Source organism: Mchenga conophoros, linkage group LG23 (genome assembly GCF_057382185.1).
Source record: "Mchenga conophoros isolate Kocher_MC1m ecotype Shallow Benthic linkage group LG23, M_conophoros_male_GT1.1, whole genome shotgun sequence".
In the NCBI taxonomy this organism is placed as follows: domain Eukaryota; kingdom Metazoa; phylum Chordata; class Actinopteri; order Cichliformes; family Cichlidae; genus Mchenga; species Mchenga conophoros.
Window position 1 is genome coordinate 32,285,163 of NC_140547.1, and position 13,170 is coordinate 32,298,332.

General features: G+C 40.9%; 1 protein-coding gene across 5 annotated transcripts in view; it reads left to right on the plus strand.

Moving 5' to 3' along the window:
- Positions 1–13,170, plus strand: part of LOC146547636 (beta-1,3-galactosyltransferase 1-like) — a 292,164-nt gene that overhangs the window by 185,719 nt on the left and 93,275 nt on the right. For 4 of the 5 annotated variants that reach the window (XM_085265583.1, XM_085265582.1, XM_085265581.1 and 1 more), the window contains one exon: positions 3,749–5,967. The exons of the other annotated variant lie outside the window; for it this stretch is intronic. In XM_085265583.1, the coding sequence (XP_085121709.1) occupies positions 4,007–4,993 (987 nt within the window). In that variant the 5' untranslated portion in view covers positions 3,749–4,006 and the 3' untranslated portion in view covers positions 4,994–5,967. Of the gene's footprint in view, positions 1–3,748; positions 5,968–13,170 lie in introns of those variants that run through there. 5 annotated transcript variants of the gene reach the window in all.

Here is a 13,170-nt window from a genome sequence, read left to right on the forward strand (position 1 = left end):
AAGTAACGGGATTACTTTTTTGGGGAAGTAATCAGTAATTAGTTACTGATTACTTTTTTCAAGTAACTTGACCAACACTGGTAGAGATAGTGTTTGTCTCCTGAATTCAAACTAGAAGCTGGTTCCACAGAAGAGAGGCCTGAAAACTGAAGGCTCTGCCTCCCGTTCTACTTTTAAAAATACTCTAGAAATAACAACTAATCCTACAGTGTGAGAGCGAAGTGCTCTGATGGGGTGATATGGTACTATAAGGTCATTAAGATAAGATGGGGCCTGATTATTTAAAACCTTGTCTTATTTAAGAATTTGTCTCCCTATTTATCTCTGCACTGCGTCCAGCTCCTGTTTCCTTTGGATTACTCTCTTTAACACCTGTTCATGTTGGATTTTTCTATTATATAAAAAGCGCTCTGTTCAACTTGAATTACATTTTGGTGAAGATAGAAGTGAACATAGAAGTGATCTTCACCATGTTTTGGGACATGGTCCCAAAACTACCATGTCATCCTTGGTCAGTTCAGGTTGTTTCACTGAATCTTTTTGCTCACAAGGCTCAAGACATTTCAATGATGCTTGTTGCTAGCAACAGGAGATGCAGTAGTCCTCCGTATTCATTATTACATCTGTTTTGTGATATGTACTAGAACCCATGGCAACAAAACAGATCCAGAGCATAATGTTACAACCACCACGCTGGTCAGCTGGGACATTTTTCTTAGCTCTGAAGGCCTCACCTTTGCTCCTCCAAATACTCTTGCTCTTGTTGTTGTGGCCAGATAGCTTAATCTTTGTATCATGTGAACATAAAATTTTTCTCCAAAAGGCATTTGGCTTTTTCATGTTGGCGGCTGCAAATTTCAGTCAAGCTTGAAGGTTTTGGAGCAGGGGCTACTTTCTTGCTCGGCACACTCACAGTCCGTGATTATGTCAGACTTGTGTCACTGTGAACAGTGAAGCTGGTGTTCCAGCAGTATCCAGCTCATGGAAGGCTTGAGCCTTGGTGGTTCCTGGGTTGTTTTTAACCAATTTCTTCTCATCAGAAGTTGACCATTTGGTTTTTCTTTCAGACCTCGGCAAAGTTGTGACAAATCAAGATAACTTGTACTTAATGTAGAGTTGTTTGAAGTGATGACTGCAGTTGTTTAGAAATAGTTCCAAACTACACTATATTGCTAAAAGTATTTGCTTGTCTGCCTTCACATCCATATGAACTTGAGTGACATCCCAGCTATAACACCTTCAACTCTACTGGGAAGGTTTTCCACAAGGTTTAGGAATGTGTTTCTGGGAATTTTGGGCCATTCTTCCAAAAGTGCATCTGTGAGGTCAGAAAGGTATTGAATGAGAAAGCCTGGCATACAGTCTTCACTCTAATTCATGCCATTGGTGTTCTTTTTCTAGGCAAGTTCTCGCACACCAAACTCATTCATCCATGTTTTTATGGATCTTGCTTTGTGCACTGGTGGGCGATCATGTTGTAGCTAGTGGGGTGAGTTGCTTTACACCACAGCATCCGATGCTTTGCATTGTGCTTGGTGATGCAAGGCTTGGGTGCAATTGCTAGGCCATGGAAACCCATTCCATGAAGCTTTTTACACACGGTACTTGAGCTAATCTGAAAAAAAAATTGTAGAACCTTCAGCACCACATAAAAAGACTTAAATAACTGCATGTATAGTCAAAGAAATTATTAAAAGTCTAAAATGACCATAATGAGTGTAAGCAAGCTTTTAACCACAACTGTATGCATGACTGTTGGATTGGATAGTTTTAAGTAGGTGTATTTGATTAACATCAGCACCTGAGAGTATATAATTCATGTGAGAAGGATAAATAGAAGTACAAAACAAAGTAATCCACATGTCCAAATAAAGTTTTTATGTTTTGTGACTGCTACTATTATCATCCAACATTCTTTGTCTGGAAATAAGTTGGTTGTATCAGTAAACTGCGTGAGCTGTTTTTGCCATTCAATATTACCTTTTGCTAACCACAAATTAACACTGACACTGGTGTTAATGATCATCACAGTTAATAACTGTGATCCCAAGCACCCAATACTGCTTTAGAAGGGTAAGATAATTTGGGAAAGAGTGTATTCAGATGCTAATGTAATTTTATGTCGCATAGCATCATGAAACGATACAGCCATCCTTCAGTTTACTCTGAGAGGAAGTTAAGTGTCAGGATTTCGTGAGATGAATCGCTAAAGTGGGATATCTGTTATTGTGAGCATAAAGTCGTTCTGGAGGATTATGAAACCGACAGAGCTTCCTCAAGGTGAAAAGAAACCGACGTGGATGGGAGAGGGAGGAGAGGGAAGAAGGGTGAGCGAGGTCGTGGCAAGGGGATGAATATGATGATGTAGTGACTTTGTCTGGGTGGGAGGGAGGAGGCTGTGGAACTTGAGGTAGACCGATTGCAGTAGAAGCTGCCAATTAGGTGGAGTTGAGCTCTGATGTGATAAATATTGCACCGCACCAAAAATAATGATATGCAGAGAAGGTAAAGGTTCATGGTTGATGTGAGGAAAGAAACAAGATGGTGTGGGAAACGTGAAACCAGACCAAAAAAATAATAAAAAAGGCGAGAGCGGGAGGCAGTGAGACATATAAAGATGGATCAAGTGCCCACTGAAGTAGAGGAAAGAGTGATTGAGTGGATGGAGAGTGTGGAGGTGTGGAAAAGCAGTCATGATGAGATGGATTCTACTGGACCGTGAGATTGATGGCTCTGCTTAAGAAAGAGAGAAAAGAGATAGGGGAGGGTGGAGAGGGTGAGGGGAAATAAGAAAAAAGTCCCGATGAAAAGAACCATCAGGCCCCACAAGACATTCCAAAATCTTGGCTTGATAAAAGAATAAGCTGCTCTTATCGTAGGACTTCCATCTTAAAACAGAGCGCAAGAAGCATCTCTAATAGGATCTGTAGCACTTTCTCTGGTTCGTCATGAGTTATGCACAACACAAAAATGTGTTTCCTCAGAATAAAAACAGAAGAAGGCTGTTTCGATATCGTAAGAGATTACACCTGGATCAAATAAGTCTGTTTGTGAAGGATTATGTTTTTATCTGGTTTTCTTTGAATGAATTCTGGCATCCAAATAAATATTCCATGTTATATTCATCCTTATAGCCCATGTCAGCGTGCCCAATTACAGCGTGTATTCTTAAAAGAGTTCCACAACATCCAACTAACGAAGCTCATTACAGGGCAAAATTAAGCTGCTAAGTTGGTGGTGACATTAAGGTGTGGAAAGGGTAGCTGGGGAGGGAATGGTGAATACAACCATGGCAATGAGGTTACATTTTTACCGTGAGCTCATTACACCTTCTCTGCCTTAATATCACCGTCTCCTCCTGCTCCGCCGTGACTGCTCTGATTCGTCAGTCTGTGTCTAGTTCACTGGGATGAGAGGGAGATAAACTGTTTGCAAACAGAAGATAGTCAAAGTCGAGGCAAAGTAGGGTAGTGTTTCGTGGGATATTCACTTTCTTCAGCTCACGGCGCCTCTCGTCAGAGGCAGCAATGGAATGATGTGCTGTGGCACGTTTCTGCTTGCACAGTCGCTGAGTTGATGTTATAGGCTATAATGAATAGAGAATAAAAAATTGCTGCTAAATAAGTCACACATCTGGCCTTTTCAAAAATGTAAGACACAGGATGCTAGATGTCTCACCTTGTCTCACTCCTGCTGCTGTTTCATTATGTGGTTCTGATTTATGTCTGTTTTTCTCATCTTTTTTTAGATGCTGTCAGAAAGAGTTGAAAGTTGTCCTGTGAGCTGCGATGGAACACAGTAAGGGCATGGACATGATGAGAAATCTCTGCCATTCTGCTTTTCAATCACAATAGCAGCACTAGACTACAGAGAAGTCTTGAAATTAATGTCAGCTGTGTTGCGGAGGCAGCCTCCCGCTGCGCTGCAAGCTCTAACAACCCATGGAGGCGTGGCTTCAACATTTCCAACCCTGTTCCCACTGGTAATACCAGCCAAGTGAACAGAGATGCCTTCTAAGGTTTCCTGCTTATACTTGCTGACAGTGGTATGCTGGGCCAGCGCTTTGTGGTACCTGAGTGTTTCCCGCCCCTCTACTTCCTACGTGGGCCAGGTGAACATCCCAATACGCAATACACTCAAGGTGAACAAGAACTCCACATTCAGCAACATCCGCACGCGCTCTGTCAACCCACACGACTTCGGCTACCTCATCAACGAGGACAAGAAGTGTGAGTCAGAGCCCCCGTTCCTTGTCATCCTCATCAGCACCACTCACAAGGAATTCGATGCCCGTCAAGCCATCAGAGAGACATGGGGGGATGAGAGCACGTTTCAGGATGTGCGCGTGGTCACGCTCTTCCTGTTAGGCCGAAGCACTGATGTTGTCCTCAACCAGATGGTGGAGCAGGAGAGTCAGATCTTTCATGACATTATAGTGGAGGATTTTATTGACTCATACCACAACCTGACGCTCAAGACTCTTATGGGCATGCGCTGGGTGGCCACCTTCTGCTCTAAAGCTCAATATGTCCTCAAGACAGACAGTGACATCTTTGTCAACATGGAGAACCTCATCTTTAGCCTCCTGAAGCCTACCACAAAGCCCCGAAGGAGGTACTTCACTGGTTATGTCATCAACGGTGGGCCAATCAGAGACATGCGCAGCAAGTGGTACATGCCCAGGGATCTGTACCCAGAGAGCAAGTACCCCCCGTTCTGCTCTGGCACCGGCTACGTTTTTTCAGCAGACGTGGCTGAACTCATCTACAAAACCTCCTTACACACCAGGCTGCTGCACTTGGAGGACGTGTACGTTGGTGTGTGCCTCCGGAGGTTAGGAATTCACCCTTTCCAGAACAGTGGTTTCAACCACTGGAAGATGGCCTACAGCCTCTGTCGCTACCGCAGGGTGGTCACCGTCCACCAGATCTCCCCTGAGGAGATGCACCGCATCTGGAACGACATGACCAGCAAGAAACACCTGAAATGTTAGCAGGACTGTTGGCACCAGTACAGAGTCAGCGTGGCGTTGAATCTCCTCTTACCACTTGTTTCTCTGTTACTGGTTGTATTGGCTAATACTGAATATCAACAATGAAGCTGTCAGTTCTTTAACCATGAAGCTCTACAGTGCGAGGCCAAAGCAAACCCCTCTGTATTATCCTGCCTGCTGTCACTCCAAGTTGTTTGAGTGCTCATACATTAGGCACAAACTTGGGAAAATGCTTTCCAGAAATGTGTGAAACAATCAGGTGGTTGGCTGTGATTGTCAGAGTGATTTTTATAAGACATTGCAAATCAGGAAGCTGAGGGGTTTGTGTTAAACTCCTCATTTACATGAGACTCAAACTGTCCCAAAATTGCCAACTGCAGATGGAATAAATGCCGACATGCTTGTCTGGACCCGGACGCTCTCTTCTTGGGTTCATCACAGGCTCTAATTATGAATGTTCCTCTTGTATTTTCAGCTGTTGTGCACTTCTGAATAAGGTGTTAACATTTGGATGTACTGTCTGGCACTGCAGCAGCCACGTCATCGTGAGGACCTCGATGAGTTTACAGTGTGATGACTCATTTAGATCATATTGCTCTCCCTCTAGCAAAGCAGATTAGGGGAATTAATGATCAGAGCGTGTAGTGCTCTTTACAGAATTAGACATATTTTCTTACAAGAGACCAACAGATCTTATTGTACAATGAGGAAAGATAAAGCAACTATACAGAGAGAAGATATGGGCTGCTTGCATTCCCAAGTGAATGTAACTTCTGTTGATGTGTAATGTGCAGTTATTTGTCTCTGGCAGTACTGGCAGGAGGCTGCAGATCATTCTATTTTCTATTACTTGAACATGAAGGAGAGCAGATGTACTATAGGAGCAGCAGAAGTGTATATTGAGAACAAATATTGCATTTTTGATTGCTTTCTTCTTTTCCATTACTTGAGATTAAATAAAGGCTTTTATAAGACTCCATGTTGCATTTATTAAGGCAAATAATATGAAAGTTTATATTCTTCAGATTTATACACATAACCTGGTAGTTAATATGCCTGTGAGCTTGTAAGGGATCTTCTTTGGTCTCTGAAGGAAAACACTGTGGAAGCTGCAGAAGTGAAAGCCTTTCATTAGTTGTGCAGCAGCTGTGCTCCAGTCGAAGCAGATCCCAGCTCCCAACTGATGGGCGCAAGCTGAAATCTCGGCATGGTTCTGGAAACGACCTGCTGTTCTTTTCCATGCAGGTGAGTAGGCAGGCAGACCCTTGCAACTTGTAATTAAATAAGATGTCTAATTAGCAACTGACTGGTTTTTTTTTTTGTTTGTTTTTTTGTCTGAATCAGAGGAATTACTGCGGTAGATTTATGTGTCCAAATGAACTGATCCGAAAACACTTTCTTAGTTTTCACTGTCTCTCGTTTATTCACACTGGGGAACTTAAATGTTTTTATCTTGGGGTGTGTGATCAAGTAAGCAGGTGAAACCACGCACTGCAAATTCAGTTTAATTGTAAATTCTGTTTTGTTAAAGACAGTGAAAGAAAAAAAAATTCAGGTGAATAGACAAATGTTTATTAGTTTTCCTGGCATGTTTTACTTTGACTTATTGCACACTCACATTATAAAGGCTTAAAGTGCAAACTCACTGACTAAATGTGAAGGAAAGTTTATGCAACTCCCTCCCTCTGAATGAATCTTGGCTGTTAGATAACATGGGGGGAGGTGACCTCCTTCCTCTGAAGAAATTTACAAATGCACACAAACAGTAGCTTTGACTCCAAAGATATTGAAAATTTACGCATATGAAAAACAATCTTTCAATTATGAGGCTGTGGGCTGGCAAAGAGACCAAAAAGGATGAGGTTCAGGGGAAAAGAAAATGTAGCATGAGGTGAACCAGCAGAATCCTGGGCAAATGTCTCAGTAAAGTGGGAAATTGGGGTTCAGCAAGGGTTGAAAATTAAAAGTTGCTTTAAAATTGGTAACTGTCAGCAAGTGGTCACAGATCAGATCCCTGTTTTTGAAGCAACCATTTAAAAGGCAACAAGGCAGTGAACAGTAATTTTGGTTGTGCCATGGTCTCAAACCAATATTCCCTATTTTGACTGTAGCATAAATTACATACTGTCCTTCAGATCAGTGTTTCCCAACCTTTTGGAGCCACGGCACATATTTCACATTAGAAAAATCACACAGCACACCACCAAACAAAAATGTCATAAAAAGCATATTGATCATTTTTCCCCACGCACCAGGCGCAGCGGAATTGGCTGCGCCTGTTTTTGTATGTTTTTGGCTCCAAAAGACCAGTATATCTTTTTTGCTTTCTTCTGACCACTACTCATGCTAGGGACTTCATCTGGGTTAGAGTTTTTTCCATGACCCGGGTCAGATTGACTATTTTTTCATTTCAAATATTTATTTATTGCTATTAAGCGCTGCGTTGTCTCACTATTATGTCATTTCTTCTTAGTCTTCTGTTTTTCTGGCAGTTGGCACCTTTTTATTTAGAGCAGGTAGTTGTAGTGCCCTCTTGTGCAAGAGAATGTAATTGTTCTCCCCGTCACTCACGCCAGTCGCTTACAGCACTAATCAGGTGGAACCAGATAATCTTCCATGGCTCACCTGATCATTTTTCACGGCACACACGCCGCAGCACAATGGTTGGGAAACACTGGTTTAGACAATATGTAATTTATGCTACAATAAATACTGTAAAGTAATAATACTGTAAAGTTACGTCTTACATAATCACATATGTCAAAATCAGTTTTTAACTGATGCTAAAACATTAAAGAAACGATATTAAAAATCAGTGCAGGAGGGCGAGCTGCTATCAGTCGTATCGCAACGTCTGACGTAAATCAACATATCTTTACATTGTTTGGAGAGAGTGAGTGAGACATGATCCTGATACACTTTGCTTAATAGGTACTATGTGGGAAACGCTACAGACAAGTCACCAAGTGATTCTGACTCCAGAGTTAAACTATTAGCAAACCAAAGCTACCAATTATGTTTGATGACTTTATGCCAATGCCATAAGATTAAAACAGTAGGATTATAGTACATGTTATGTTTTATTAATTTCACCTATCAATGAGGATTGCATCCACCAACAAAAAATGTTTTCAAGAGTTTTGCTTTAAATGTATATGTATTTGAATTTCAGCTTTTATGTTTCACAAAACATAAAAAATCACAAATTAGCTTTAAAAATAGTCGTTTCCAGATATTTTGAAGGAAAGCACAGGTCAGACGTTTGGAGATCAGTCTAACCTTGACACAAAAACAATCCTGGAGAGCGAGTTTACACAATTTTGTGCCCTTTTTTTTTCTGTGCAGTGCAACAGTTGCTAGCAGGATACTGCTTAGCAAAGGCAGTTGAAAACAAACAGTCAGCATTTCCCTCCTGCTACACCAAAAACCTTTCTCTGTATTTTTGCAAAAGTTTTTAACTCAACGGCAAAACACGACAGAAGGCATCGTCAATCCTTTGACTTCTCCGTCTCTCTCCCTCACTTATTTGATTTCATTCTCATGATATGGGCAGTGTTACCAGCTCTCAGGCTTCTGGCCTATGACACATGACTCACACCCAAAATAAATCTCACACCAGATAATGGGAAGAATCAATGGCACTGCTTTATTTCAATTTCTTTAGTCTTACCATCAGCTTTGGTGTATCTGCTGGTACGCAAACACTAGAGAACTGAAAACAGTGTTTGATTTGCCTGAGGCGCACAACCTCTCAGTGAGAGACGATTAATGAGTTTCTCTGCTGAGCCTTGTCCCCATTTGACCAAACATTAACAGGGACTGAACCTGTTTTTGTTGTTTCCAGCTGTTTGAGTTTATTAAATCCCTGAAGCTTGTTAGGATCCATAGAGTATGTCTCCAAAGCAAGAAAATTGCAAACATCTTTACATATATTTACACTTTCACCTCAAGACTTTGTAAAGTAAAAAAAAACAAACCTGACTCCACACGAAAGCTTGCAACCCTGATATAAGGTAGAAATTAGAAGGACTTGGGAACCTTTCATTACACCTACAGTAACATGAAGATTCATGCCTATAGTGATTGCTATAAGTGCATCATTTTGCCTAGAGTTGAAACATGTTGAATTCTAAAAAAATGAGCTATGTCTATGGTCTCAACACCTTTAATCAAAAGCAAGATGAAAATGTCCAAAAATATACATTTGGGGTAGCCGAAGGGACATATTCATTCTGAACTATGTGAAATCCATGTTAGCTTTTGATTTAGGCCACAAAATGCTGAAACTTCAACGCAGTGGGCCATGGCTCCTCTCTGGGATTAGCAGGTTATTGTAACAGTCACAGTGATTGTGGTATCTGGTGGATGTAATTGCACTTGTGTTTTGTGACGTGTGGACATACTTATTTGACTGTTTAAAGCGTTAATGTTAAGAGACACTGGAGACCTTCATAAGTTACATGCAGCCTATTGTCCTCCAACATGGAATTATTAGGTTACAAGGTATTTATTTCATATTATAGAGAAGTAAAGCCTTAATTATACTGCTTGCATGGGCGAAAAGCTATGCTTTGTGCATGTCTAAAGCTGACATTTATCTTATTTATCTGGGCAGCCTGCACACTCAGATCAATTCGAATCTCACTAACAACATCAAGGCCATGGTAAGACGCGTGGGGGTACTCTTTGATTCTGGATTCAGTCTTCACATCAGTAAACTCTCCTCTTTTCACCATCTAAAAATACCAAGATTTAACCAGATTTGTGTTGCTTCTCAATTCTCTGTCTCATCACGACTGGATTACAACACAGGACTTTTATTAGTCAGAAATTACTCAGCGGGCTTCAGCTAATTGTTGGAGCAGGGAATCACATTACAGCACCAGTACACTGCTTACAAATTTGTTTTAGGACTGATTTTATGGATTACATTTAAGGCTTTTTGTGGCCAGACTCCAAACTATATTTCAGAGGTGCTCTGCCCTGTCAGCCAGTCACAGCCTGACAGACGGGAACTGCTGTCTCTTCATGGGCCCTTACAGTTATTATATTTGACATTACTATTATAAATTTTTTTACTGTATGTTTTTGTTTGTTTGCTTTTCCCATTTGCATAACCCTAATTTAAAAATGAACATCATTAAGGTATTATTAATAACCCATAGAGAGAGGCTCCTTTTTTAGCTCCTATTCCAAGATTGGTTCTGGCACAAGACGAAGCCAGTGAAAACTGAGTACAAATGTGAGGAATGCAGCAACAGCAATACAAGACAGTAAAGGACCATGCTGATTGCATGTGCTTCACACAATACAGTTTTTCAATTCAGTTCAATTCAATTTTATTTATATAGCGCCAAATCACAACAAGAGCTGGTAGATTTATATTGTAAAGCAGATACAGAGAAAATCCCAACAATCATATGATCCCCTATGAGCAAGCACTTTGGCGACAGTGGGAAGGAAAAACTCCCTTTTAACAGGAAGAAACCTCTGGCAGAACCAGGCTCAGGGAGGGGCAGGGCCATCTGCTGCAACTGGTTGGGGTGGGAGATGGAAAACAGGATAAAGACATGCTGTGGAAGAGAGACAGAGATTAATAACAGATGTGATTCAATGCAGAGAGGTGTGTTAATACATAGTGAGTGAGAAAGGTGACTGGAAAGTAAAAACTCAATGCATCATGGGAATCCCCGGCAGCCTACGTCTATTGCAGCATAACTAAGGGAGGATTCAGAGTCACCTGGTCCAGCCCGAACTATATGCTTATAGGTCTGATTATTTAAGACCTTGTATGTGAGGAGCAGGATTTTGAATTCAACAAGAAGCCAATACAGGAGAAATATGCTCTCTCTTTCTAGTCCCTGTCAGGACTCTTGCTGCAGCATTTTGGATTAGCTGAAGGCTTTTCAGCGAGTTTTTTGGACTTCCTGATAATAACGAATTGCAGTAGTCCAGCCTGGAAGTAATAAATGCATGAACTAGTTTTTCAGCATCACTCTGAGACAGGATATTTCTAACTTTAGAGATGTTGCGCAAATGAAAGAAAACAGTCTTACATATTTGTTTAATATGTGCATTGAAGGACATATCCTGGTCAAAAATGACTCCAAGGTTCCTCACAGGGTTACTGGAGGCCAAGGTAATGCCATCCAGAGTAGGTATCTGGTTAGATACCATATTTCTAAGATTTCCAGGGCCAAGTACAATAACCTCAGTTTTATCTGAATTAAGAAGCAGAAAGTTAGCGGCCATCCAGGTCTTTATGTCTTTAAGACATTCCTGCAGTTTAACTAATTGGTGTCTGTTATCTGGCTTCATGGACAGATAGAGCTGGGTGTCATCTGCATAGCAGTGAAAATGTATGCTATGTCTTCTATTGATACTGCCTAAGGGAAGCATGTATAATGTAAACAGAATTGGTCCTAGCACTGAACTAAAGTTTTGTTGGTATAGAAGATTTATGTGGCAAGTGAGCCAGTTGCCCGCTGGTTATCAAGCCTGAACCCTTCAGTTGAATGATGTCACCATCTTAGGTCATTAAAACCAGCCATTATGACAGAAGGACACTCTACATTGAATAGCAGTTTGCCACTTAAAAGGTAAGCCAACCCTGTGGAACAGCCATTGATAGAAAAGGATAAACATAGGAACAGAGATGTCACCCACTTGTTTGTAAAGTCATGCTTCGGAGCCTTGAGATTAACTTTTGTACCAATCATGGTGTCTTGAAACTGGATGTGATGAGAGGAACTATGAAACCTCATTCAATCGTCAATTACAAGTCCGTAGCCAATAAGCCAAGTATGAAAAATGTCCACTTGTATAGGACCAGAAGTCGTTTTGCAACTACATATATTGCCCCCTAGTGGCCATGGAAAAAAATCCAGGTTTGAAGGACGTACACCATAGTTGATAATAGTCACATAATAGTCACACCCAGCTTTATCATCCGTCTGGACATGAATCAGTTCAAAATAAAGTTTATGTTGTATTTGATAAGAATGCATGTCAGTGACTGAGCCTGTAAATTCACCAGGAAGTGTTTACTGAGGTCACAGACTGGGCCTTACTTTGGTAATGGCTTCACTTGCCAGACCTGGAGCTTTACTGTACGTTCAGTGCCTGTGCCACATGTAGCATAGTCTGAACGTTAGAGGATGATGTAACAACCAAGTTTTTTCTTCCGCATCTTCTGCAATTTGATGTTTTGTCCTTTGTCTGTAGTCATTAATTTTATTTGCTCCTTCATGCACTATTAACCCAAAGGTTAGACATTCTAATAATGCCTATATGTTGCTGATGATGCCTCTACAGGCCCACACTTTTCAGCCGTGATAAGGTAATGATCTTAAAAAATCAATCAGAAATAAGACTTTTTAAATTTTTCCTTTCAGTTATGATAATCAAGCAGTTAAACAACATTTTCCATTTGCCTGACCAATAAATAAATAAATAAAAAGCTGAAATATTGATCTGTTCATTCATTTTCTTCGCTTGCAGCTTCAGCACAGAGCATTTTTGCAGTGTGTGTGTGCGTCAGTAACACACACACAGTCGGTGTCAGTGAGTGAGGATAAATCAGCATCAGGCAGCATCACTGTAATTAGATGCCTACAGGTGTGGGTGACTATTGGGTTTATGAACTCCTTGTTTCAGGCATTCTCATCATCATCCGAGGGAAGTGCAGTGCTCCTGTGGGATTCAGTGCCAGAGAAATGAAAAATGTCTTCTGTTCTGCACTTGCAAAGTCAAACATGAAAATGTGGGAAGCACTAGTGGTGTGGCTCTTTCCTCAGACAGTTTCACTGGTGATCCTTGTGGGAGCTTGTAGGCAGAAAACACACCAATGCTGTTATCATTTCTTCATAATAAAAGTATTCCCGGTTGGTGTCTTTGCATCAAATGCTTCTTTTGATCACTTTCTAGAACAGTTTTCCAAACTAAAACATAATTGGAGCAGTTTTCTTATGCTTGATTAGCTTATGATGCTTTTTGGAAAAATGTGAGTTCATCCTCCAGCAGCCACAGCGTGTTATCACTTAGTGACTTTATTTTCTTCTAAAATGTACACACACATTATGCCCAGTAGTACATGTTAAATAATTGTTATTCACAGCTTCTTATCCTCGGTGCTGTGTTGTGCATTTCTCTGATCACCCCTTATGGTATATGCAGTT